The 27,228-nt window shown below is 42.7% G+C and overlaps 1 protein-coding gene across 3 annotated transcripts in view; it reads left to right on the top strand.

The window, feature by feature from the left end:
- The first annotated feature begins 4,131 nt into the window (after nt 1-4,131).
- Nucleotides 4,132-27,228, top strand: part of LOC311246963 (kinesin-like protein KIF23) — a 41,068-nt gene continuing 17,971 nt past the window's right edge. For all 3 annotated transcript variants that reach the window (XM_084337233.1, XM_084337232.1, XM_084337231.1), the window contains exons 1-8: nt 4,132-4,250; nt 5,060-5,126; nt 5,646-5,774; nt 20,485-20,590; nt 20,701-20,837; nt 20,928-21,046; nt 21,203-21,373; nt 25,485-25,597. In XM_084337233.1, coding sequence (XP_084193359.1) covers nt 4,237-4,250; nt 5,060-5,126; nt 5,646-5,774; nt 20,485-20,590; nt 20,701-20,837; nt 20,928-21,046; nt 21,203-21,373; nt 25,485-25,597 — 856 coding nt within the window. In that variant the 5' untranslated portion in view covers nt 4,132-4,236. The remainder of the gene's footprint in view (nt 4,251-5,059; nt 5,127-5,645; nt 5,775-20,484; nt 20,591-20,700; nt 20,838-20,927; nt 21,047-21,202; nt 21,374-25,484; nt 25,598-27,228) is intronic.

Raw genomic sequence — 27,228 nt, 5'->3', positions numbered from 1 at the left:
AGGACAATAAGGTTAGTTAGGGTTCGATTTTTTTTTTTCAGATAATGGTTGAAGAAGTACGTCTTTATGCCATATGTATTGCCTAAATGTTGTCAGATACATATTTGAGTGAGCCGTTTATGTGGACAAATAAAGTTTACGACCAAGCCTGATGCGCTTGTTTTTTAAATTTATTTATTTAACCTTTATTTAGCCAGATAAAACATTAAGAACACGTTTCTTATTTACAATGTCGATCTGGTCGAAGAGGCCCCAATAGGAGTACAAATATACATATATACATACATATATACATACATATATATACAAATATACACCAATAACAAAATAAAAAGACAGTTAAGAATCATACACATAAGCAAATAAACAAACAAACACATGCACAGCCTATGTACAAAAGAAATAAAGAGGGGAGGATTAGGGGGGGTGAAAGTATGTGAAAGTGTGTGTGTGTGCGTGCATGTGCATGCAAACAGATGCGTGTAAGCTGCCCACCATCATGCCTCTACAATCAGCTGTCCACATTGTTTCCATGGTAGAAGGCTTGTTTGAAAGAATTTCACTGAATCCTCTATGAGGACATGATACAATCGTTTATAGTTCATGGAAGAAAGGCTGATAACAGCTGTCTCTGGGTTTCACAAACCTTTTCAACGCATCTCTGCCATCATCATGGTGAGATATTGCTGACATTGTTGGAGTTTAAGATAATAAATAATATGTGTGAATTAATGAATTAATGAAACCTTTATTTAACAGATTGCAGAATGGGTACAATATAGTACAGTGTAATTCCCTCCAAGCAGGCAGACACAAGTTCAAAGCCACAAGTTCAAAGCCACATCAGTTCAACACAAAATAATAACATGCACAGCATGTCAGAACATCCCACTCCACTGACACATGCCTTCTCTATTTGAACGACCACATCAAACAAGAGGTGGACGTGGACAAATACTGCGGCATGGTCATGCTGGACCTACAAAAGGCCTTCGACACTGTCAATCACTCCATTCTGATTGACAAGCTAAAAGCAATTGGTTTTGATAGTCTATCAGTGAGCTGGATGCAATCCTACCTGGAGGGGAGAGAACAGATGGTGGAGGTAAACGGTACTCTACCCCCCCCCCCCCTCCCAGTGAGCTGTGGTGTCAGTCCCGGCGCCATGGGCGGGCATTAGGGGGCCGGGCCCGCCCACTGAGTCAGCTGTGCCCACCCTGGTAAATTTTTTTTTTTTTTTTTTTTTGGTCAATCAAAGTCAACTATCCAAATCCTTAGTCGGGGACAGCCCTAGTGGGCACTGATGTCAACAACAACACTACTGAAGCTAGCACGGCACTCTGTGAGAATTCGTTTTCTACCCTCAAGAACGTCTTTACAGAACATCGCCTTAGTATGCTTCATCGACGCAACTAAGGCCAATTTAATTCAGTTGGCATTTGAGAAGGACTTAACAAAAAAGTTCAGGAATGAGTGGAGGGGCAGTGTTTTAAGAGGATTTCACTCTGTCCCCAAACGCCGCTTGCCGCTCTACTAATGATGGTGAGTAGCCTGTGGAGGAATTTTGTTTGCTTTTTTATGCACCTTATTTTTGTCAGTTCAGTTCAGTTTGTCAGTGAATTCAGAAGTGTTGAATAAATGGAGACTTTTCAAAGATATAGAATAGAATAGAATAGAAATGTATTATCCTGAGGGAAATTTGACACTGCAAATCACTCAACATTAAACATTTAGACAGAACAAGTCACAAATAATAATAACAAAACAAATGGCCTAAGAATAGAATAAAATGAAATAGAATAAAAATAGAATAAAAGATACAGTAAATAAATACAGTAAAAATATACTGAAGTCTACAGTAGGTGTAATAATGCACAGTGCTGTTTAAAAAGTAAGAGTCCAGGAAGATGGTAATTGTCACTCTGTGCTCAGTGATGCAGTGAGGCACAGTGATGCATTGTATAGTCTGATGGCTGTCGGAATGAAGGACTTCCTGTGCCGTTCAGTGCTGCATTTAGGTAGTGTGAGCCTATAACATGCTCCTCCTGTCAGCCAAGTCTGTGTATAGTGGGTGGGAGGGGTTTTCCCTGATGGCCTGAAGCTTAGCAAGGTTCCTCCTCTCCGCCACCCTCGCTAGAGTCCAGCTCCACCCAACCACGCTACTGGCCTTCTTGACCATCTTATCCAGCCTGTTTGTGTCCCCTGCTCTCAGTCCGCTGCCCCAGCAGGTCTGTTATATATATCCGTTCAGTCTGTTTTTGTATAAGTGAAAGTTCTTAAGATAGAGAGAAATTAGATTTTTCAATTGCCTCTCTGCTGTTTAGTTCAGCACCGTGGGCAGCGCCAAGCAAGCCACAGCGCCGCTGTCCCAGCTGAAACGTATAAAAGGGAACCTGTGTTGAAAAACCATTGTGCCCCCCCGAGAACATTTTATGCCCCCCCACTAATTTGTTTCTGCAGCCTGGTCTGTGTGGTGTTCCACAAGGAAGCATACTAGGACCGTTACTGTTCCTAATTTATGCAAATTACATGTCGTCAGCTTGTGACTGCAACTTGTTCCTGTTCGCGGACGACTCAGCCCTGCTGGTCTCTGACAAGAACAAGTTACAGGTTGAAAAAACCCTCAGCTCGGAACTCGGCAGAATCTGCACCTGGCTCGCTGATAACAAACTATCATTACACCTGGGTAAAACAGAGTCCATTCTCTTTGGTTCATAAAACAAACTCAGCAAGATGAAATTACATACCTAGGTTCCATACTAGAGGCACATTTTTCTTGTGCCAAAATGGCATGTAATAAAAAAAGTCAACCAAGGAACTCGATTCTTGTACCGGATCTCCTCTCTGGTAAACAAGAATACCCTGAAGACTCTGGCAGGAGCACTCATTCAAGGGTACTACGACTATGCTTGCACCTCATGGTACCAAAGCACCTCAAAGGCGCTAAAAACTAAATTACAAACATCACAAAACAAACTGGTCAGACGCCCTACCCACAGCTGTAAAGGAATGTGAATCACTACCCACCTTCAAAACCTCTCTAAAAGAGCACCTACGGGAGACTGGAGACTTCGAAACTGGCCCCTGTAAATGTCCAAACCCAACCCCCTCCAATGTACAGTTTCCCCACCTACCCAATCCCCCCCCACCCAACCACCTCCAATGTACAGTCCCCTCCCACCTACCCAACCCCCCACCCACCTACCCAACCTCCAATGTACAGTTTCTTCCCCCTCAAATACTCTCTTTTTAGACTCTTTTTGTAGATCTGGTATGTCATAAATGTCTAGATGTAACAGTACTGTCTATCTGTATGTCATATATGTTATGAATTATGATGAATTGAAAATGGCGGACCCTGCTGTAAACAAGACGAAAGTCTTTATCTGGTCTGCATCCCCTTATTTGTGTGTATTGAGCTGTACTGTATTGTACCCATTCTGCAATCTGTTAATACAATTTTCAATCAATCACAAATGTAACAGTACTGTATATCTGTATGTCATGTATGTCATGACAATTACCACCAACCATCGTTGTGTGGCATTAAAGTATCTTGTATCTTGTATCTTGATTAGATTAGATTAGATGAGTAGATTAGATTCTTATATCTGTATATCCGTAATATCCACAGCATACGGATATACCGCATGCGCAGTAGTGCACCGCACGGTACAAGCCCTGACGCCCCGCCCACGCACAGCAACGCACAGTACAAGCCCCGAAGCCCCGCCCACGCACAGCAACGCACTTGATTCTTGTACCGGATCTCCTCTCTGGTAAACAAGAATACCCTGAAGACTCTGGCAGGAGCACTCATTCAAGGGTACTACGACTATGCGTGCACCTCATGGTACCAAAGCACCTCAAAGGCGCTAAAAACAAAATTACAAACATCTCAAAACAAACTGGTCAGACTACTGCTTGACCTTACTCCTAGAACCCACCTCACCCCTGCCCACTTTGACTACCTAGGATGGCTTAGAGCAGTAGACAACAGAGTACAGCACTTGCAATTGGCCTGGTCTGTACCTGCAGATTTATGCTATGGCGGCACTGCAGATTTATCCTATAGCTTAAGGGCGGGACCTCCACAGCTGTTCATTCTGTCTGCTTTGTGATTGGCCCAAATATCGCACTACGGAAACGAATGTTTCACAAGAGGGAATTTTCAAATACAGAAGAGACGCTGCTCTCTGTCAGATTCTGACTTCTCGAAAGTAAACAAAAGAAACGATGCAGCGACCGGGGTAAGTATCATAATTAAATTCACAATTACATTCCCTATGCATTCAAATAAGGGACTAGTCAGTGTATTAAAGCTACACACGCATAGCTAGCTTAGCATTTGTATCTCCCGTGGCAAATAATTGTCGATGTGACGGTTAACGTACTACGCTACACTGGCTAATATCGTGCGAGACACATTTCGGTTATTCAGCGTTAAAGTAATAGTAAAGTAAAGTAATAACGTTAACTAGGCGAACATCAGTGGATAACTTTGAGGCCAAGACACCGTGCTGGTCCCGGGTTCCGAACGGTGCTACTAACATACCAACATTAACTAACTTAGTACTTAATGACAGGTGCTCCCATAGTCGAGCGGACTGTACACGGACTGGACTCTGCGGAGGTCCACTGGACTCTTTGAGTTTTCATAGTCGAGCGGATCTCCGCGGACCAATTTCCTACATGTCTCGCGCCAGTTTACACCAGTTTACACCTCGCGCCAGTTTGTGTGACACCAAGTGGGCGCCGCGGACGTCCGCGCGTCAGAAAATAGGAGCTTCGCACTTGGACTCTGCTTTGGGTCTGGTTTGAGTACCCTTTGGGTCAGCTTTGAGCCCGCGGGAGTCTGCTGAGCTCCGTGTACGGTCCGCCTGCTCGACTATGGGAAGGGCTGGGGAACTTGTGGCTGGCTGTACTGTCAACAAAGTGCTTGTCAGAGGTGCTCCCATAGTCGAGCGGACTGTATACGGACTGGACTCTGCGGAGGTCCACCAACGTTAGCTACGGGACCAATAACAGTATCTTTGTCTAAAACCCTCATTACTTACAGAAAAGGCAAACCTCCCCGGCGGCATGGCCAAAAGAAAACACCAAACACAGAAAAAGACCCAGTTGGAGTAAGTTGACCTTTTTCTTTTTCACTCGGCCAACAAATAACGTTAAACTAGTCTAGAGGTATAAGGTTAGCTGACTGTCAAGTTGTCTCACCACACACACACACTTTTATTGTTTGTTTGCTACCACCACTATCAGTTTGTCCTGGTGAAACCACAATATAAAAAACAAACTCCCATTTTGTTCATATTCCCAAAATATGAGTCAAGTCAGACCCATGGAACACTATAATTATGTATGCAGCTCTGGAGAGCTAGTAGTAGCTAGCCTGCGTAGCCTTCCATGGGTCACACAATGGAGAGAGACGATGCTTGCATCCATACAATATATAACCGAGCTTATATACTTCTATGGATATTGCCCATCAGTTTTGAGAATAAGTCAGTCCATGGAGCCAACAAGTGATTTCAAATCTATTACATGTGGTAACTATGTGGTTCGTGCCTCCTTAGAAGAAATGCAGTTCTAGAAGCTTTAAAAGTGACTTGACATTGCGTTCTAAAGTGTGTTCTTCTGTGTAGGTATATTGCCGTATCCGTCCACTGGGAGCAGAAGATGTGGAATGTTGCGTTGAGATGATCAGCAGTGCTACTATTCAACTACACGCACCTGACGGTCTCAAAGCCAACCGCAATGGAGAATACAAAGAGGTAAGGCTGTCAAAAGCCCTCTCTGGACGTATGTTTCACATGGGTGGTTATGTTTGAAGGCAGAAATTCACCCTAATCTGTTGATTTGGTCTTAGTCCACTAATTGGTCGGTTTGTTCTTAAGTCCACAAATCGGTCGATAGTGGTTGTCTATCAGGGCTCTAGACAAACTGTTCCACTAATGGCACCAGCACAACACTGTAGTATTCTGGACCTTAATTGTATACCATTTATTTATTTTAGTTTCAAGTTTCTTTAATAGTTGTCATACAGAAGTACAGAATACTTTTATACAAAATGCTTCTTACTGTTACGCTCCAGAGACTGTGCTAGACAAGATAAGTATGAAATAAAATAGTATAGCATGTAAAATAGAAGTAAAAATAGAGGTCACAGTGTTCAGTATAGACATATGTACAATGTTCGATGCAGAATAGAAGTAACTGAGTTACCATACAATATACAATATACTATGCAATGTACTAATATACAATACTATATAGTGCAAAGCAGAAATGGGATGAGGATGAGGTACAATTTACAGTAAGGTGTACGAGTTGTAGTGCAAATCCTTTACCAATAAATATAAAGTGTGTTTAGGTGATCTAAAGTGTGGAGAGTGGGTGCTGCCGTGTGTTGTTTGTTTAAAGTGAGTGTGTGTGCTGTAGTGTTGTCAAAAATATCAAAGTATCGATACATATCGATACTGAATATTTAAAACGGCTTCGATACTCATTTCCCGAAATACCGATACTTTCTGCAGTATCGGTACCAGCTGGCGAGTGTTCTACAGCAAGTTGTTGACACGCTGTTCAGAGCGCGCTTGCCCCTCCGCCTGCTCCAGCCCTCCCCCTCACAGAGTCACAGAGCCGTCTTCAGTTTGTAAATAAACATTTTAGCAGTGCCAGCGCGGATCTCCATAAAGAAATGAAAGAGGTTCGTGACAGCTGCTCTTTCAACATCACTGTGACTGAAGCATTAAACCATTAACTCTAGTTTAATACATGATACGTTGTCTACTGATGGCGCATAATATCAACAGCTGATAAGTTGTTAGTAACGTTACAGGCAGCTATCAGCTAACGTTAGCTACTGCTAGTCGTTAGCTCCCTTAGCTTAGCTGGCCACTTTTATAATTACTGCATGGAAACGGAGTAACGTTAACGTTTAAACGTTATGTCGAGGTCATACAATACTACAGTCGACATAAGGTTAACGTTACCCCGTTTCCATCAAGTGTTTAAATAGCAGCAATCTTGTTGAAAATGTAACGTTACTAAAATGCTCCGAGCATAGCCTCTCTCTCTCTCTCTCGCTCGCTCGCTCTCTTTAAATAAAAATCGAAACTGTTACTAACTGTAATACAAACAGATTACAGATTACAGTGTTTACATCTGTCAGCTTGAGAAAATACCATGTTCTGCATTTGCAATAAAAATGATTGAAGTGAGATGAACAGTTATTTTTAAATGTGATCTAAAGATAAACAAAGGGTTTTAAACGTGTTATATTTATCTTCTCTTATAGTACCAGAGAGAAGCTGAGGAGAATCAACCAATCAAAAAAAAAAAGCTAAATTTGTTTAAAAAAAAAATATATATATATATATTTTTTTTTATGGTATCGATACTTTTCAAGGTATCGTATCGAAGTTGAAATTCCAGTATCGTGACAACACTAGTGTGCTGTGTGCATTTGATGGTTGTTGCATAGTGTTTATTGTTCGTTGAGCAGCCTGATGGCCTGGGGATAGAAGCTTCTTCTGAGTCTTTCTGTGCTCGCCTTAAGACTCCGGTATCGCTTGCCTGACCGCAGCAGTTCAAAGAGGCAGTTGTTCGGGTGGCTGGAGTCCTTGATGATTCTCTTAGCCTTACCCCTGCACCGCTTGTTGTAAATGTTCTGGAGGGTGGGAAGCCCCCCTCCAATTGTGCGTTCGGCTGAACGTGTCACTCTTAGTAGTCTGCTACGGTCTTGTGCAGTGCTATTCCCAAACCAGGAGGTGATGTTGCCAGTCAGGATGCTCTCTATTGTACATGAGTAGAAGTTCTTAAGGATCTTCTGACTGACTTGGAACTTCCTTAGGCGCCTGAGGAAGTAGAGGCGTTGTCGTGCCTTCTTCACAACACTGTCAATGTGTGTGGTCCATGTTAAGTCCTTGGATATGTGGGCTCCGAGGTACTTGAAACTGTTCACTCTCTCAACCGGTGCTCCGTCGATGCTGAGGGGGCTGTAGTCCTTGACCCCCGACCTCCTGAAGTCCACAATCATCTCTTTTGTTTTGCTGACGTTCAGGGAGAGGCAGTTCTCCTGACACCACTGTGACAGATTCTCTACCTCTTCCAGGTAGGCCCTCTCGTCGTTGGCAGAGATCAGGCCCACCACTACTGTGTCATCAGCAAATTTGATGATTGTGTTGACAGTTTATGTTCTTTATATTCTGCCACCAGCAGTGACTGACATTATAAGTGAAAAATAAATATTGCATCATCGTTTTTATTATTTCTGTCTCCACCTGTCCACACTACTACACAACCCCGGATTTTGCTAATGAAGACTACTGTGAACATGAGTTTCAGTCAGTTTTACAGGTTTTGATTGAAAACTTTATTAACAGATTGCAGAATGGGTACAATACAGTACGGCTCAATACCAGAGAGACTTTCGTCTTGTTTACATCAGGGTCCCCCATTTTCAATTCATCATAACATATGACATACAGATAGACGGTACTGTTACATCCAGACATTTATGACATACCATATCTACAAATATACAGTACTGTTTAAGAGTACAATGCCTGTCACATAGACCCTGGCGATGGAAACTCTGATTAAGAGAGTATATACATTTGAGGGGGAAGAAACTGTACATTGGAGGGGGTTGGGTTTGGACATTTACAGGGGCCAGTTTCGAATCGCAGCCTCCCGTAGGTGCTCTTTGAGAGTGGTTTTGAAGGTGGGTAGTGATTCACATTCCTTTACAGCTGTGGGTAGGGCGTTCCACATTGATGTGGCATAATTGCGAAACGTGTTTAGTCCCTTGTTTGAGCCGAATCTCGGTTTAACATGATTTGTGGAGCTCCCTCTGGTGTCGTGGTATTCACCGACCTTTGGGAAGTATTTTGACATGTACATGGGTACCTTAGTGGTGTAGTGCATCTTGTAGACCAGGCCAATTGCAAGTTGCTGTACTCTGTCATCTACTCTCAGCCATCCTAGGTTGTCAGACAAAGTGGGCAGGGGTGAGGTGGGTTTTAGGGGTGAGGTTAAGCATTAGTCTGACCAGTTTGTTTTGTGATGTTTGTAATCTTGTTTTAGTGCCAATGCATGCGGTGCAAGCATTGTCGTAGTACCCTTGAATGAGTGCTCCTGTTAGTCTTCGGGGTATTCTTGTTTACCAGAGAGTAGAGCCATATGAAATCCGTTTTATTATTTTCCAAATTCCATTTTATTTTTTCCCAAATTCCATTTTTTCCGTTTTAATATTTCAGAATTCTGTATTTTGCCTTTTATGCTCATTTTACCATCAGAAATAGTGTCTAATAAGTGGGAATGAATAAATGTCCACAATTGAATAAGATATAACAGTCCATTTAATGTTTTTAAGTGCTTCAACTCAGAAATACAGTTCAATTTTACACAATATTTTTCAATTAATATTGTGACAAAATAAAAATACATATTTCAAGTGTAAACAATAGATACAGCTAGCTACTACTGACATTATCACAATGACAATGTCAGTAACCTAGCTATATCTATTATATTGTGATGAAATATAGTAATGCATAATTTAGGCACCTTTAGTTTATTTCGTTTATAAAGGACAGTGTATAATGGCAAACGTTTGCATTAAACAAATGGATGAGTGCACCAGATTTAGCAAGAAGCTATCATTTCCATCTATAGTCCTATGTACTGTAACGTTTCATAGCTATTTAAGTTTATTTAGATTATAAAGGGCAGTGTATAATGACAATAGTTTGCATTAAACAAATGGATGGGTGCACTAGATTTAGCAAGAAGCTATCATTTCCATCTATAGTCCTATGTAATGTAACGTTTCATAGCTATTTAAGTTTATTTAGATTATAAAGGGCAGTGTATAATGACAATCGTTTGCATTAAACAAATTGATGGGTGCACCAGATTTAGCTAGAACTTCTAGAAGCTATCATTTCCATAGATAGTCCTATAACGTTACATAGCCATTTAAGTGTATTTAGTTTATAAAGGGCAGTCGTTTGCATTAAACAAAACACCTTATCACCGGAGGCATAAAAGTCATTAGGATACTGTTCTGCTCTGAATTGAGGGCTTATTGTGGAATAGTTTAGCTTCTTGACGATGTTAACACAAGCAGCCAGACGCTTGAGCACCGCGGCTGTGTTGTGTGTAACACGCTGTAGCGTCCCCGCCTCCCCGGTCGCGTGTACACCAAACGTTCCACCCAAAAACGAAATTTCAGTCCAGATTAGGCCAAATTCTGCAATATTCCACGTTTTGCAGTTGATTCCATTTTTATTGGTTAATTCCGCCATTCCGTCCGCGATTCCGTGAACGCGGATTTCATATGGCTCTACCAGAGAGGAGATCCGGTACAAGAATCTTGTTCGTTGGTTGAAATTTTTTTTATTACATTGGTTGCCATTAGGCCTGCTGCGATAAGCAATAAATCGATTAATTGCTGCGATAATTAAAATGAATGCAATGATTTTGACGGGCGCGATTAATTGCTATTTGCGCGTTTGTTTTAATGAGGCGGAACCAGTGCCCCTTGTCAGTCACTGTCCGTGTTGGGAGGCGGGCCGCTGACGTTACTAGAGTACAGCACGGGAGCTCCGTGGGGCAACGCCACATAGACATTTCTCAATAGTGTTGCTCCTTTTAACCAAGTAGCATTATTTGTAGTGTAACGTTAGCTATTTTTAGACCCAAGTAGTTACTCGCTACTGCCCGGAGAAACTGGACTGCTAAATAAAGATGAAAGATAGAGCTTTGATTCTCATTCCATGCTAACAACATTAGCTAAATAGCTAACAAACGAAATACAACGTATAGCATAGCTACAAGTACAACACAGAATAACGTTAATACAATTACATGCATCATTGTTTACAATGAACGGGTGGGGCTAGTCAAAGGACTGGACACAGGGACAAGTTAAACATGAATTAATTTATTATAACACGCCGGTAGTTTCGAGTCGTGCTGCAGTGCTTACGCACCACAGCTATTCTATTATATACTGCTTTGACGCTTCCTCCTCATCGTTGATTGCCTGTAGTAGCTGCATCTAACGTTAGTAGCTAACGTTAAAACTAACCTAAAGTTAGTTGTTCACCAACAATTTGTTTTATCATTAGCTCAAAAACAGAACCGGGCGAGACAAGTTGTCGGCTCATAGTTTCTGCTTAGGATAATCACAACAATACTTCCGGTCCGGTCGGTGGGCTTCAAAATAAAAGTCTAAAACACCGGAAAAGACGGAGCGGTGGGCTTCAAAATAAAAGTTTTGGGAAATAAATGTCTCAAAATTCTCTAACCGGTCGCAATAATATCGCTTATCGCGATATTTTCGGGGGCAATTAATCGCCCAGCAAAATGTGTTATCGTGGCAGGCCTACTTGCCATTTTGTCACAGGAAAGATTTGCCTCTAGGATGGAACCCAGGTATGTAATTTCATCTTTCCTTGTGACAATATTGTCACCCACTGAAACAGAGAAGCCGTTGGCCTTTATTATGTAACCATTGACTACAGGAAGGCTCGTTATCTGGTCAATGTTGCATAATAAAGAGACGGTAGCCAAAGTATCTAAATAAAGAATATTTAATGTATAATTACCATGGTTTTGTAATCAAAATGAACATCAAATAATAAACAGACAAACGCAGAACTATACAGACAGGATCAGCCCCAGACGGAAGGGATGACGGACTACTTATACACAGGGAATGATGAGACAACACACACCTGGGGTAATGGTAATTGGGTACACCTGGGGGAAAACAATAGGGACTACACACCATGACGGAGGACTACATCTAGACATGACGACTCACATTAGGAGCGCCTGATCAGGGCACAAACATATACCCCCACATAACCCCCCCCCCCCCCCCCTTAAATGTATGGCCATAACCCCAAAGTGAAATGGGGAAATGGACATAAACAAGGAAAACCGTACGTAAATAAATAAAGGGGGAAAAAAATAGCGGTCGATAAATGGGGAACCCTGATGTAAACAAGACGAAAGTCGCCCTCCGGTCTGCATCCCCCCAACAACTGTGCATATTGAGCTGCACCGCACTGCACCCTGCAATCCGTCAATAAAGTCCTTGATCAACCAGGTAAGGAGAATGGGCAGCCTCAGCCTTACTCCTCACCACTCCCGACTCCTGGATCACAGAGCAAAATCAACAAAAAGCAAAAACAAAACAAGACCTCTCACCCCCCCCCCCCCCCCCCCCAGAAACGCAGCACAAACCCCACACCCCACCACTGACTACAGTCGTGACAATGCGTCGGCCAACACATTGTCCTTGCCCTTGACATGTACCACCTCCACATCAAAGGCTTGCAGGAAGAGGCTCCAGCGCATCAGCCGCTGGTTCGAATTCTGCATCCTGCCTATAAAGACCAATGGGTTGTGGTCCGTGTAAATTCTAATAGGTGATTGAGAGGAGCCGACATACACCTCAAAATGGGAGAGGGCCAGAATCAAAGCCAATGCCTCCTTCTCGATGGTCGAGTAGCGCCTCTGGTGTATATTAAACTTCATGGAGAAGTCCAACACCGGGTGCTCAATACCCCCGTCATCATCCTGCAAGAGCACTGCGCCAGCGCCCAACTCGCTAGCATCCACCGCCAATTTAAAAGGCCTTGTGAACACAGGCGCCGCAAGGACAGGGGCACTGACCAGAATGGACTTCAACTGTTGAAACACGAAGGAACACCTAGGCGTCCACTGAAACGGGATCTTCGGGGCTCAGCAGATCTGTAAGGGGAGAAGCTACCGCCGAAAAGTTCCTACAAAACCCCCTATAATACCCCGTCATCCCCAGAAAGCACCGGAGATCCCAACGTGTAGCTGGCTCTGGGAAACCAAGTATAGCCTCCACCTTAGAATGGATAGGGCGGACCTCCCCCCGCCCCACTACCTTGCCAAGATAGGTGACGGTCGCCCTGCCAAACTCGCACTTGGCCAGGTTCAGTGTCAAGTTCGCCCCAACAAGCCGTCCAAACACCTCCCGCAAACTAGCTATGTGCCCCTCCCACTCGTCAGAGTAAATGACGATCGTCGAGGTAGGCCTCACAACAAGCCACGCCCGACAACACATGATTAACCAACCTCTGGAAGGTCGCAGGCGCGTTGCGCATCCCAAACGGCATCACCGTGTATTGCAGGAAACTGTCAGGTGTCACGAATGCAGAAATCAGTTTAGCCCGGTTCGTAAGTGGCACCTGCCAGTACCCTTTTAGCAAATCCAACTTAGTTACAAAAGACGCGCCCCCCACCCTGTCGACACAGTCCTCCATCCTGGGCAACGGGAAACTATCTGGCCTAGTCACATTATTTACCAGACGAAAATCAGTGCAAAATCTATCTGTCTTATCAGATTTATCCACCACTAAGCACGGCGAGCTCCACGGGCTAAAGCTATAATAATATATAATACAGGACCTGTTGCAGAGGTCTTTATTCGGCATGCAACAACACTCAATGTTTTAGCGGTACACACAGCGGTTAGTTTTTAGCACACACACCGGAACACACTCATGCATTGTCTCTTTAGAATCGCCGATGCGATTCGTCTCTGCGATTAACCCATCCCGTCGTCCTTCCCCCCCAAGGGCAGCCGGGAGCAGACAGGCGTCAACGTGAGCAGCGCCAGGGGACCAATCCCAGTGCTCCTGTCCGTCTTCGTCAAGGACGCCACAGCGTTAGCGATCTGTTGTTGTGCATGTTTTTCCATTGGGTTTATCTTATCGGGGGGGGGGAAACCCTTGCGAGCACGGGGAGAACATGCAAACTCCACACAGAAAGGCCTGGGTGATACCCCACCTGGGTACCTGGCATCATGGAAACCTGGTCCCCAAGCGGGAATCGAACCCTGGACCTTCTTGCTGTGAGGCGACAGTGTTAACCACTACACCACCGTGCCGCTGGGCTCAGCGATGCCATTAGCGAGCATATATTCCACCTCTTTTTGTAACCGTGCGCGTTTGTGTGGATTCACGCGATACGCGTGCTGTTTAATGGGCAATGCCTCCCCCACATCAATGTCATGGTACAAGACACTCGTGCGCGAAGGGATATCAGAGAAAAGTTCGCCATGAGTCCTAACCAGGCCCATGATATCAGCTCGCTGTACCTCCGATAAATGGCCCAGACGACAGCCAAGAGTGACCAAAGACTCCGTGTTTGTAAGACGGCCCTCCACAACCGCATTAGACGGGATAATTACGTCATCCTCCAGCCCACCACCGCCGTCTGAAAGAGAGACTGTCATTACTAGGGATGGGTACCGAATTCGGTACTTTTGAGGTACCGAACCGAAACACGTCGGTACTACAGAGTATCGAATCAAGTGAGAAACCGAAAAAATAAAAAAAATAAAAAAATTTTTTTTTTACTTTTTTTTTTTTTTTTTTTTTTTTACTTTGTTTTTTTCATGTCAACGTTCACACGCACAATATATGCTTACCTAGGATTTGACTTGATTCAACAACAAAGCAGTCGGAGCAATGGCAAGCCGAAAACTGTCGAAATTGTAGTTATTTGAAGTTTGGATTTTTCTTTTTACGACTGAGGTAGGTAAATGACATTTCTTGAGACTAAAGTACCGAAAAAAGGTACCGTTGGGTACCGGTATCGATTCACAGGTACCGGTATCGGTTCAAATGTGAAAGGTACCCATCCCTAGTCATTACTCATATCGACACTAGATGGGGCCACACAGACACCGGCATAGCGGCCACCACAGTACTGGCCACAGGACCCCTTGTATGAAACTGCTTAATCATATTAATATGACACAGGCGGGTCTTCCGCCCACGATCCGGTGTCTCAATAATGTAAATCAGCTCCCCTACCTTTTCCCTAACCCGATACGGTCCACTAAACCGAGCCTGTAGACTGGACCCTGTTACCGGAAGTAACACCAAGACCCTCTCCCCTGGCACAAACGTCCTATCCCGAGCCTTCCTATCATACCACCCCTTCATACGTTTTTGTATGTTGATCAGATTTGTTCTCGCCAGATCACATGCCCTCTTCAGCTTTTCCCTAAAGCCACAGACATAGTCCAACAGGTTTTTCGGCTCGCTCTCACCCAACCACTTCTCCCTCAACAACCTCACAGAAATCACAGAATGTGCAAACACCAACTCTGCAGGGCTGAAACCCAAAGATTCCTGTACCACTTCCCTTGCGGCAAACAACATCAAATGAACCCCCTCATCCCAATCATCCTCTGTATCACGACAGAACGCCCGAAGCATAGTCTTTAACGTGGAGTGGAATCTTTCTAACGCCCCCTGTGACTCCGGGTGGTATGGACTAGAGAAGCTATGTGATATATCCAGCTGTTTCAAAACCTGCGAGAAGATACGAGATAAGAAATACGTCCCTTGATCGGATTGGACCACGCGAGGTAAAACACTGGTACTGTATGTAAGAAATATAAGCGAGCACTGGCATGACCGCCCAACGCCTCCACACCTAGAGATATTCGCAAATCAACCACTATCGTGTGTCAAAAAAAAACCAAACCCATCCCCAAACGTTCTCAACCCTCACTATAGCACCCCTATATATAAGTAAACACTATACACACGCCGGCCTAGGAGGAGCCTGACAGGGTCCTTCTAATAACCCGACCACATCCCGACCGCATGTGGTGTGTCCCCAGGCGATGGAAGGCATCATATATAAAATGGTCCGACTGCCCTAGCTGGTTGAGAACGCTCAAGTATTTGCCAAGGGGGTCTAAAACATGGGTCACACACACGACAATGTCAACCATACCTCAGTGTGGATCCAGCCCAGCGGCCACCACCAAATGTTTGCTCCGAGTAGTTTGGCTCGAGCCCCCATATTACGTAACCATTGACTACAGGAAGGCTCGTTATCTGGTCAATGTTACATAATAAAGAGACGGTAGCCAAAGTATCTAAATAAAGAATATTTAATGTATAATTACCATGGTTTTGTAATCAAAATGAACATCAAATAATAAACGGACAAACACCGAACTATACAGACAGGATCAACCCCAGACGGAAGGGATGACAGACTACTTATACACGGGAATGACGAGACAACACACACCTGGGGTAATGGTAATTGGGTACACCTGGGGGAAAACAATAGGGACTACACACCATGACAAAGGACTACATCTAGACATGACGACTCACATTAGGAGCGCCTGATCAGGGCACAAACATATACCCCCACATAACAGCCTTGCTCAGTTTGTTATTTGATCCAAAGAGAATAGACTCTGTTTTGCCCAGGTGTAATGATAGTTTGTTATCAGCGAGCCAGGTGCAGATTCTGCTGAGTTCAGAGCTGCAGGTTTTCAACCTGCAACTTGTCCCTGTCGGAGACCAGCAGGGCTGAGTCGTCCACGAACAGGAACAAGTTGCAGTCACAAGGTGTTGTTACTATTGATGAGTAAATTAGCTTTATATGCTTGGCCTGGAATCCCCCCCCCCCCCCCCCCTAAGTGCTTTAGTTACGAGACAGTGCCGATCACAAATATCGAGTACACGTTGACTCACAAAAGACCAGACGACCTCCGCGATTACATGTGCGAGATGTGTATTGGAATACGGTGTGTCGGCCTCCGTTGATGTATGGGCGATACATGGCAAATGCACACAGCTGCTGCCAGGTGGAAAACTCGATCGGAGTTTGGTCGACTTTTCTCTAGATTTTTTTTTTTTTAATAGTTGGCAATGCACAACCCCACTGTCACCTACCCGCGACCCCACTTTGGGTCACGACCTGTAGTTTGAGAACCACTGGTCTAATTTTTTTATTTATCCTTTATTTATCCAGGAATGTCCCATTGAGATACAAGATCTCTTCATCCAGGGAGTCCTGACCAACACGGCACACAACAAGTTTCAACATAAAACAGGGCATTAAACAAAAAACATACAATTCAAATATAAATACAGAAGGCCATTTGTGCAGTGGCAAGGAGCATAATCGGATCAGCAATAGCATCAGGTAAAACATAAAGGGCTAATCGTAGCATACCTTTAAAAGCATTCCATTTGCTGCTTGTCTGGTATTAAAAAAAGCAAGTAAAAGGACAGAAGTCTGGAGATATATAAGGGCAGCTTACCTAGCAATGACTTAAGGATAAAAATCAACATGTGTGATTGTCTTCTTTGGTACAGAGAGGACCATCCTAAGGACTGATACAAAGTGCAGTGGTGGGTGTGAGAGCCTGCACCCGTTACAAAACGTATGGCAGTATGGTACGCAGAATCCAGCTTTTTAAGCAGGGAGGAAGGAGCATGCATATAGATCACATCGCCATAGTCTAATACAGGCAGAAAGGAACTCTGCACAATTCTCTTCCTGGCTTCAGACGGGAAACATTTCTTTAACCGGAAGAAAAATCCCAGTTTAGGTCTAAGTTTTCTCAGTAGGTTCCCAATATCAACATCAAAGGCCATCTTTTCAATCAATCCATATGCCCAGATATTTATAGGATGCTACTTTGTCAAGGCATGTCCCTTCCAGTGTCAGAATCGGAGGGACCGCTGTATTAGCTCGAGAGCGAGAGAACGTCATGTACTTGGTCTTTTTTGCATTTAGGACCAGTCTTAGCCTTAGCAAGGAGTGTTGCAGTGTATTAAAAGCATCCTGTAGAAGCTCTATGGCCTGAGTTAAAGAGGAAGCCACTGTGTAAACAACTATCATCGGCGTATAAATGAAAACGTGCTGAGTTTATCCCATTTCCTAGTTCATTTATCAAGATGGAGCATAAGACGGGGGCCAAAATAGAACCCTGTGGAACACATTTCACTGAGTCATCAATGCAGAACAAGGGTATGCAAATGACGACAACTAGGGCTGCCGCGGTATTGATGTTTTCCTTACCGCACAAATTTGCGAAATATTTCCTACCGCCGCGGTTACAGCAAAAGAAAAAAAGTGTGAATGCATTTTTTATTTTTATTTTTTGTAGTATACTCTTTATAGCATATAGCCTGCCTCTAGTCTAAATGTCTATCTTTAGAGGATGACTTTGCAGCATGAGTATTGTTTGGGATTCGGCAAGCACGCATTCGTTATTGAAAGTGAAACACGGATTCGAAGTCTCCCCTTTGGTCGTGCGCCGTTCACTCGGTGTCGCGGGCAGGGGTGTTAGCGCCCGGCGGTTACCCCCCCCCCCGACCCTTTCTTCTTATTATTATAAAGTTACTTATGATTAACAAAGGCATTCGTTTTGTGGCATTAACGTTATATAGTTACACGTTCAATAACATCAGCGTATTTACCGGACATAGCAAGGCAGAGCGTGCTGAGTTGTGCCCATTCTGCGGTCTGTTAATAAAGTTTAAAATCATTATGCCTCATTTAGTACTCCTGAGGAGCGATGGTAGTCCACTCCGGCGGGGAGCTAACGTTATTAGCCTTGTTGTGAGCTCTGATCAATGGCTGACATTCAGGAAGTAAAAAAAACAAATATGCGCTTGCCGATTGGTGGTAACAGCAGAGGCGGGTTCAAGCGGTGTGACGTAATTGGCAGAATCGACTGTCAATCAAAATTGCTGCATTGCTTTGGTTGAGAGTATTATTATAAAAAAACAGCGGTGATGCGGTATTCAGCTAAACTCTGCGGTGGGCGTGATGTAACAGCGATACCGCGGTAATGCGGTAACCGCAGCAGCTCTAACGACAACTATTCATCAGCATGTAAGGTCATTGATTAATAATCTGCTGTACCAAAAAAGTAATCAAATTATTTGCTTGTGCGACTAAGAAAGTTGGTAGCACTGGTATGTCCATGGTAGGCAGAGCCTATCCATGGACATTATAAATTTGGTAGCGTTTGTGTGTGAATCCGTACAATCTCTCGCAAACTAAGGGCCGATCAGCCTGTGCTTTGGCGTAGAGGCACACGGATGAGCATGTGGGAATATGTTTTGCATCAGGCAATGGGAAGTATTTTTGGGGAATTAATTTCCAGCATTCTCCATGACTTTCATGTAGTGCTTTGGGGTGGGAGGGTCAACACAGAGACCAACACAGAGACCAAAACAATGTGGTTGTTTTTATAAGATGTCAAAGTGCTGCAAATGTTATAATTGTGTGGTTTATTGTCTTTCTATGTTATAGTGTGTTTTTAAACTCAGCTAGTTATAAATATTTGAAATAACCATGGGCCCTGGCCAAGAAGGCAGCATACAGAAAATGTTCACACATAGAACAACATTAAAACAAACACAAATAAAAGCAAGATGGTGAGAGCACACAAATACAAAAAAATTTAGGAAACGTCTTCACATTTGAATAAATAGACGATATTAAAAACATGATTACTCCATGGCAAGAAGGTGTGATAATTCTTTAGAGTAATCTATTCCAATAAGGGACTCTAGCTTCAAATCAAAAGGCCACAAGAGACGACATAAAACATGTGTACATGTCATGCGTCCTTCATTCATCCAACTGTCATGCTGCTTCAAATTTCAATGGACTGTCGCTATCTATATAGCTGTTCCATGCAGAATGACATTTGAATGGCTGTCCCGCTGTTCAGGCCGTGCTTTGCATTTGTTGTATTAGTTCTAACTTTGAATCCAGAGAACCAAGTCTAATCATCACAAGACAACCTAGAGAATTGACAGTGAAACGTAGACCTACTTTGTGGACACCGAATTTCTTTGCTTTTCCATGTAAATAAGTTTGATGTCATTTACGGTTGTCCTCGACTCAAGAAAATATTTGTCGACTAATGGTTATAAGACTTTGCAGACTAGTAGATTTAATTATCAACTACATATTTTCCCACATACTATCATGCAGAAGAACCGCTTTAAATGTTGTGCTTACCACTTATATAAGTCAGTGACTCATTTGTGGAGAAATATCACCAATATGGGCTGTCGGAATCCATTTCAATATTTGGAAAAACAAAAAATTGTAATGCCAAACTCTCAGTTGAATCTAAATGAATAAATAAACATTATTGATGTGAGGTAAACCGAAAACGCACCACTGGTTCTTGTCCCTTTTTATATGATTTGGGAAAAATTTGCCTGCAATACAAGCCAATAATTGGCTGTCCCAAAGCACAGCCCAATGCCAGGTGATGTGTCCCTATCATCGTAACAGGCATTGTTACAGCCAAGGATGGAGTGCTCCCTGCTGGACAACACCACTTCACGACAACGGCCTTGACTGTAAAACAAACTGAATAATAAAGATAATATATATCTTTGTTAATCATGTTAATGAAATAACTATTTATACACAGCACTGCAGGCTTTAACTGAACTGAACTGAAAATATAAAATTCCATGTATTCATTAGTGTCATCATTTTACCTTTCTCTTACCTTTTATATTTATTTTTGTCACCCTAAATTGGTTTCCACAAGCCGACTTGCATACTCAACTGCAAAGCCATTCACATTATGTTCTCAATGTTCTCTCCCTTTTATTTTTTGTATCTTTACAGACCCAGTACTCCTTCAAAAAAGTGTTTGGAATCAAAATCTCTCAAATGGAATTGTTTGAGGATGTTGCCATGCCATTAGTTGATGATCTTATTCGTTGTAAGAATGGTAAGTGAGCTAAGCAGGCCTGTGATTACTCATACTCACTTCTTGTGATTATCACCTCCTATTCAGTTTTATAGGATCACTTAAAAACAGATATATCCTGTTGTCCATAGGCCTGCTGTTTACATATGGTGTCACAGGAAGTGGTAAGACGTTCACCATGACCGGCTCCCCGGGGGAAGGTGGCCTGCTCCCTCGTGTTCTGGACATGCTCTTCAACAGCATTGGCCCCTTTCAGGCCAAGCGATTTGTAAGATTTTGTATGATATCTAATTTGTTGACTTCTAGTAGTCTGCTAAAGGTTTGAGTTAGAAACTTCAGACTATTTCTGGTCTCTCAGGTGTTCAAAACGGACGACAAGAACGGGATGGAGATCCAGAATCAGGTCGATGCCCTCCTGGAAAGACAAAAGAGAGAGAATCAACAACCTCCTCAAACTCCCAAAACACCCATCTCAAGGTAAATGAGACATTTAGCCGCTATACTACAGTTGTCCTTCTTTATATCACAACTCAAATGTTTTGATATAAATGCTGCTCACAAGTTATTCTGCTAAAACTGGAGGTGGCAAAAAAGTATTCAGCATGTAACGTTTGCTTTGGCTGTGTTTCTCAGACAGAGGGCAGACCCAGAGTTTGCAGACATGATCAGCCCAGAGGAGGCGTGCAAATCTGAAGGCATAGATGAAGATAACTGTTACAGTGTCTTTGTATCTTACATTGAGATCTACAACAACTACATTTATGACCTCCTAGAAGAAGCACCATTTGACCCCATCAGACAAAAGTAAGTGACATGCTTCAGTTCCAACTGAACTTGGCTTCATTGTTCTTTTGACTGTATGTACCGTACTTTTCGGACTATAAGCCGCGGCTTTTTTCCCCATTTTTCGACCCTGTGGCTTATATAACGGTGCGGCTTATATGTGGACAAAACCCGAAAAATCGAAATATTGCTTTTTTTTACTGCATTGAAATGTTATTGATCTGGTCCCTTATTTACTTAATACAACTTGTAAATGAGTTAATTCTTGTTATTTGTCCGACAGTATTGTGTCCCAATGGGAGTCATTCTCTGTAGAGGTGGGAGTCATTCTCTGTAGAGGTGGGAACTTAAAGCTCAATATAAGAACGGCCATGCACCACCCACAGAATCGAGAAAGAGCAATCAATCTGTCAATCCTTTCTGTGTCCGGGCCGGGTGAGGTTTCCCGTGTTGAGTCAAATTAAGCTGCAGGCTCCACTCCTTACATATGGTAATTAAACATTAAAACACATGCAGCTTATAGTCCAGTGCGGCTTATATATGTACACATCATTCAATTTAGCTCCTGCGGCTTATAGTCAGGTGCGGCTTATAGTGCGAAAAGTACGGTACTATGAGTGGACATTTTAAGGCAGATATCATCATCATCATAGTTTTTTAGATGTAATTTGTGTATCGCTCTCTCACTTCCCCCGGGCGCTCCATTAGTGCAACTAGTCACTACTAGTTTGCTGACTAACTAGCTAACCTAGCTGGCAAGTTAATGAATGACTTAATAAAATCTCAAGTGAATATTTATTAGGTTGCGAGGTAAAGTAAAACTACCATTGTGGCTCTTCATCTGAAACCTCTCCAATAGCTTGTAGATAATTACCACCAATGGTCCAATACACTGCTGCCTGTCCTTTAGCAAGCAAGACTACTCCACAGAAACATGTTCGTTTCTCAATCCAATCATACCAACTTGTAGCTTCCGTTATCATCTTCACCTGAAACCTCTCCAGGAGCTTGTATAGACAAACTGTCTCCATCAACATTAGTAAGCAAGGCTGCTCCTGTCAACCGGCAATCACAAGTTGTAGCTTGTCCATCATCAAACAGTCTAGGCAGAGGGGCAGCACATGGCTCTGCATAAACATTGGCCAAAGCAGAGCAAACCTATAGTTGAATATTCAATTAACCATCCCATCCCTAGTGTGTACTTTTGCTGTATTGGTGTTGTATTATGTGTTGCTGTTATTGTCTGAGACTGGGAGTGAAAAAGCACTATCGGCACTGCAGATTACAGAAATGATTGTTACTATACCTAGAATGATCGACATCACAATTAGGGGTGGGACAATACATCGATCCAGATCGATATATCGATCTATTATCAATAATCAAATAGGATCGACGCAACGTAAAAAGATCGATTCATATTGCGATACTCTTATTTTGAAAATCCCCGCGAGTCATATCCGCCGGCGCCCAGTATTGTGAAACTCCGTGTACACATTACAGCAGTGTTTGCGTCTGCTGTAAAGCACTACAGAGCGTCTATTTTGCGAGCAGATATAAGTCTGTGCAGTTTTTTCCCCGCAACGGGTCAAATGCATATAACAGGCGTTGCATCGTCGCCATTCCTTTATGCCAACGTCGCGTTAAATATCTAAATGAACGTCGCGTTGGCTGCTTAAAAGCTAAGCAGCTAACCGTGAGAGAGAACAGGAGAGTGAAGAGGGGACTTGGAAGGAGGAGGGGTGGGGGCTGTGGGGGACTGTGTGTGTGTGTGTGTGTGTCTGTGTGTGTGTGTTAAAGCTCAATATATAAAAACAAAAGTGAACAGGAGGTCTATTTGTATTAAAAACAATAGATTGTTTTTCATTTAAATGTCTGGAAGAGCTCAAAAATAAATACATCAATTGATATTTCCGTAGCCTTTTTTTTGTTGATCTAAATGTGACTGATTGTGTTAAATGGGCACATAATATCGCCTCATATCGATCGCAGGCACCTGAATTGAATCGTATCGTATCGTATCGTGGCAGACTTTGTGATATCGGCAAATATCGTATCGTTGTCCAAAGAATCGATATCGTATCGTATCGTGATGAAACTGATGATTCCCACCCCTAATCACAATCCACTAATCCAACTTGCTTTTAGCTACTCCCTCAGTCACATCCTCAGACATCAGTGCTGCAACCAAGCGTCTTGTATAAGTCTTAACATCCAGCTGTTGGGTCTGTCCATCCCAGAAAATGTCCAAAGATTCTACTCCTCCCAGAGCTTTCACACCACAGTCAATCAAATCGTGAGGCTTAATCAGAAATTGTGTGCCATTACTTTGTAGAAAGTACCGGTCCGCAGTGTGGGGATTATTGACTATTTTAACGACAATTTTGACCCATAGATATAAATGGTGGAATGTTTAAATCCTAGAGTGACGGCTTGTATTCTAACCTTTTAGCATGTTGTCCACCACGCCACTGCTCCTACACTTTTAGCAAAAGCTAGGATTGTTTTACCTCCAAATGTTTGTCTCATGCCGTGTGGTTTTGACCTTTTCCTGTCATTTCTAGAGTGTCTGGGCAGGTATAGCTATGCATAATGAAAACCTTAAAGTAGGGATGCTCGATATTGGCTTTTTTACCTATACCGATATTGTCCAACTCTTAATTTCCGATACCGATACATGCAGGGTCCCCCCCCCCCCCCCCCCCAAAAAAAACGGAATAATTTCAGGTAATTAACATTACATATCTCGTCGTGTAATTAACACAACATTATGCATACTTTGACAATAAATTAAATAATAATTTGTTCTTACCTGCTTGCCTCGGTAAATAAATGTAAAATTGTATTTTTTTGGATACCGATATTTTTCGATATCACATTTTTATGCCAATATCGGCCGATAATATCGGACATCCCTACCTTAAAGGGACAGATTCAGGAGTGAAATTCTTACGGCAGAATTAGAGTTCTGCATGAGCTGTCGTGGCTCCTTTCTCCAACCATCATACCTACACATTGCTGGTGTTGCCTGACTCTGTTGCTGACTGTACAACAAGCCTTTGAAAATGTACAACTGAATGGGTCTATTATTGAGAGAGTTAACCCCTTAGAGTAGATTTCATTCACTGTCTTTGCTATCCTGTAACGGTCCCCTGGTGGTACTAAATCCAGATTGAACTCTGCCATTGGAAAGAGGAGATTTGGCCCGATCCATAATGTAATTTATAGGCCTGATATTCTATATTTCAAATTGCATGTGTCCGGAAGGCAGAATTCAGAACTGTATCTACAAAAAGTTGTGTTTTCTTATTGGGTGGCTTGGTGGAGGCACACCCGTACGGAACACTGAGTTCATGTATGTGGCCACAGTAACGTTTATACCCTTTAGTTGTAACTTGGCTGTTGCTGACATGTCGTGTAGTGTAGAATGGATAATTGATAGTTACTCCATCAACACATTCCCATCCTCCTCTAATCCAAATCCCTGTGAATAATACCATACATAGAGTAGTTCATTAGTTTTGAATTTGCTCTGTGCAGTTTGGCTTGGTATCATGCAAAAGCTTCCCTGGAATGGCTCATGTTTGTGTACAGCTAGCTACCTGCAAGCTTTACAGCATGTGCAATATGCTTGTCTGTACCCAGTATTGGATTAGAATGTCTGTCCTAGTTTATTTTGGTTGTGACATGGATGTTAACTAACATTTAACATTGATGTCATGTTACGTGGCAATACTTTACTTATACACACAAATAATGATTTAAGTACTTGGGAACTAATGAGGCGCTATATATGTTAACAAAACATAAACTATTAACTGATGATTAACTTTTAGAATTGGAGGTAAGGTAGAAGAACATGTGGGCTTTAGAGTCAAATTGATGGTTCTTTACTGAACGTTAGTAGAAGTCATTGAGAGGATTCCTCTGCACTGAGACATCAGTCCTGAGAATTGAGTAACTGATGGTTCAGTTTGCTAATAGTTCCTCATTAGTTTTAGCTAGGTCCCTAATCATTATTGTGCCCCCTAAAATAAAGTGTTAACTTGTACAGCTTGTCTCTCACTAAAGCCACGCTAGTTGTTTTACATGTTTACAGTATGCATTCAATCTTATCCCCAAATTCTTTCAGGGCACCCCAGTCCAAGATCTTGCGTGAAGATCAGACTCACAACATGTATGTGGCTGGGTGCACTGAGGTTGAGGTGAAGTCCACAGAGGAAGCCTTTGAAGTCTTTTGGAAGGGTGAGCAAGTTATTAACCGCTAAGTATGCTTTAACCCCTTGAATCCCCATAATGGTCAAAGTGAGCAGTAGGTACCACATACAGTACAAGAACCATACACCATTGGAAAGCTGTGACCCTAAGGGATCATGCTATTTGGAGCATTGTTCTTCTTCCTGACAAGCTTGCATGACATGGTACCAATGGAATCCTCAGGTTCTCTCGTTTAATTTGATACCACTACCTAGCTCAGAAAAGGAGCACCCTAAAGTCTGTGGGTCCGTCAAGGATGAGGGGTTAAAGGAACACGCAAACTTTTTTGGAAATTAGCTTATTTGCCATCTACCCTGGCCTGGAGTTACAAGCGGATACATACCCTTTTCTTCTCTGTGCATGCATTGGGCTTAGGGAACAGCCGTACTGTTAGCCTAGCTTAGCGTCATTCACTGGAAGTAGGTGTGCCAGTGTAGCCTAGTTCCCAACAGTGACGAAATACACTCTAAATACAATTTCAAAACTTTCCTGTAAAACATGTTGTGACCTGTGTATTTACCATGCGGAGAAAACAATTATAATAATTAGACATTTTCGTTTTCTAAGCAGATATACTCAGATTTCTTTTGCCGAACCACTGCTGCCTGGTTTTGAATATTTTTTTAAACCGGTCTTTTGAGATGATGAAATCACTGCGCCCAGGCAGCAGTGGTTCGGCAAAACATAGTTCAGAGTATATATCTGCTTAGAAAAAAAAAGTTCTCCATATGGTAAATACACAGGTCACAACATGTTTACAGGAAAATTTTGGAGTGTATTTCGTGACTGTTGGGAACTAGGCTACACTGGTGCGGCTGTTCCCTAAGCCTAATGCATGCACAGAGAAGAAAAGGGTATGTATCTGCTTGTCTAACTCCAGGGTAGATGGCAAATAAGCTAATTTCCAAAAAAGTTGGCGTGTTCCTTTTTTAAAGGGAAAATCCCCCCGAAAACATAATTGACTCAATATCTATAAATGTAGACGACCGTCTCCCTCAGCTGGAAATCGGAGCATCAAGAGTTTTAATTTATGATGTCAAAGTTTTGGACTTGGCCAGTTTACAATTAATTTGTGAGAGTCTTTGTGGGCTCATTTTTGCCAAATTAATTTAAATGTAGGTTTTAACACCTTGGATACCGTCAGTCTCCTAGGATTTGTTCTGTTATTCGCTGCCTCTGAAGCGGGTCCAGGATTTCTCTTGTGATGACATCACTAGAGTCTCTGATGTTCAACGACTTGTTCAAATCCAAACGGAGCTATACAATATTATTTCAGGGTGCATTGTCCCTTTGAGATGGCATGTTACCTTTTGTGCCTGTTAACACTTTGAGTGCCAACAACGAGAAATCTCATTGTTGGCTGCCATGCGCGGAGTGCCAACGACGAGAAATCTCGTTATTTAATCGTTATTGCTTTTATTAGTGATATCCATACATTTTTCATCAATCCAGCCTCACGTTATCATTGGGACTGGCTCTGACCTCAAAGGGCAAATACCGTCCCCTATCGTCTCCTGGATGGTAATGCACCCATTGGATTGGACTCAATGGAAATGCATGAAGAAAAAAATAAACTGATTCCACATTTTACTTCTCAGGCATGTAACCCGAGACGATTG

Source organism: Notolepis coatsorum, assembly GCF_963971535.1.
Source record: "Notolepis coatsorum genome assembly, chromosome: 20".
Classification (NCBI taxonomy): Eukaryota; Metazoa; Chordata; class Actinopteri; order Aulopiformes; family Paralepididae; genus Notolepis; species Notolepis coatsorum.
The sequence above is the reverse complement of the archived record's forward strand: the minus strand, read 5'-3'. Positions and strand labels throughout refer to the sequence as shown.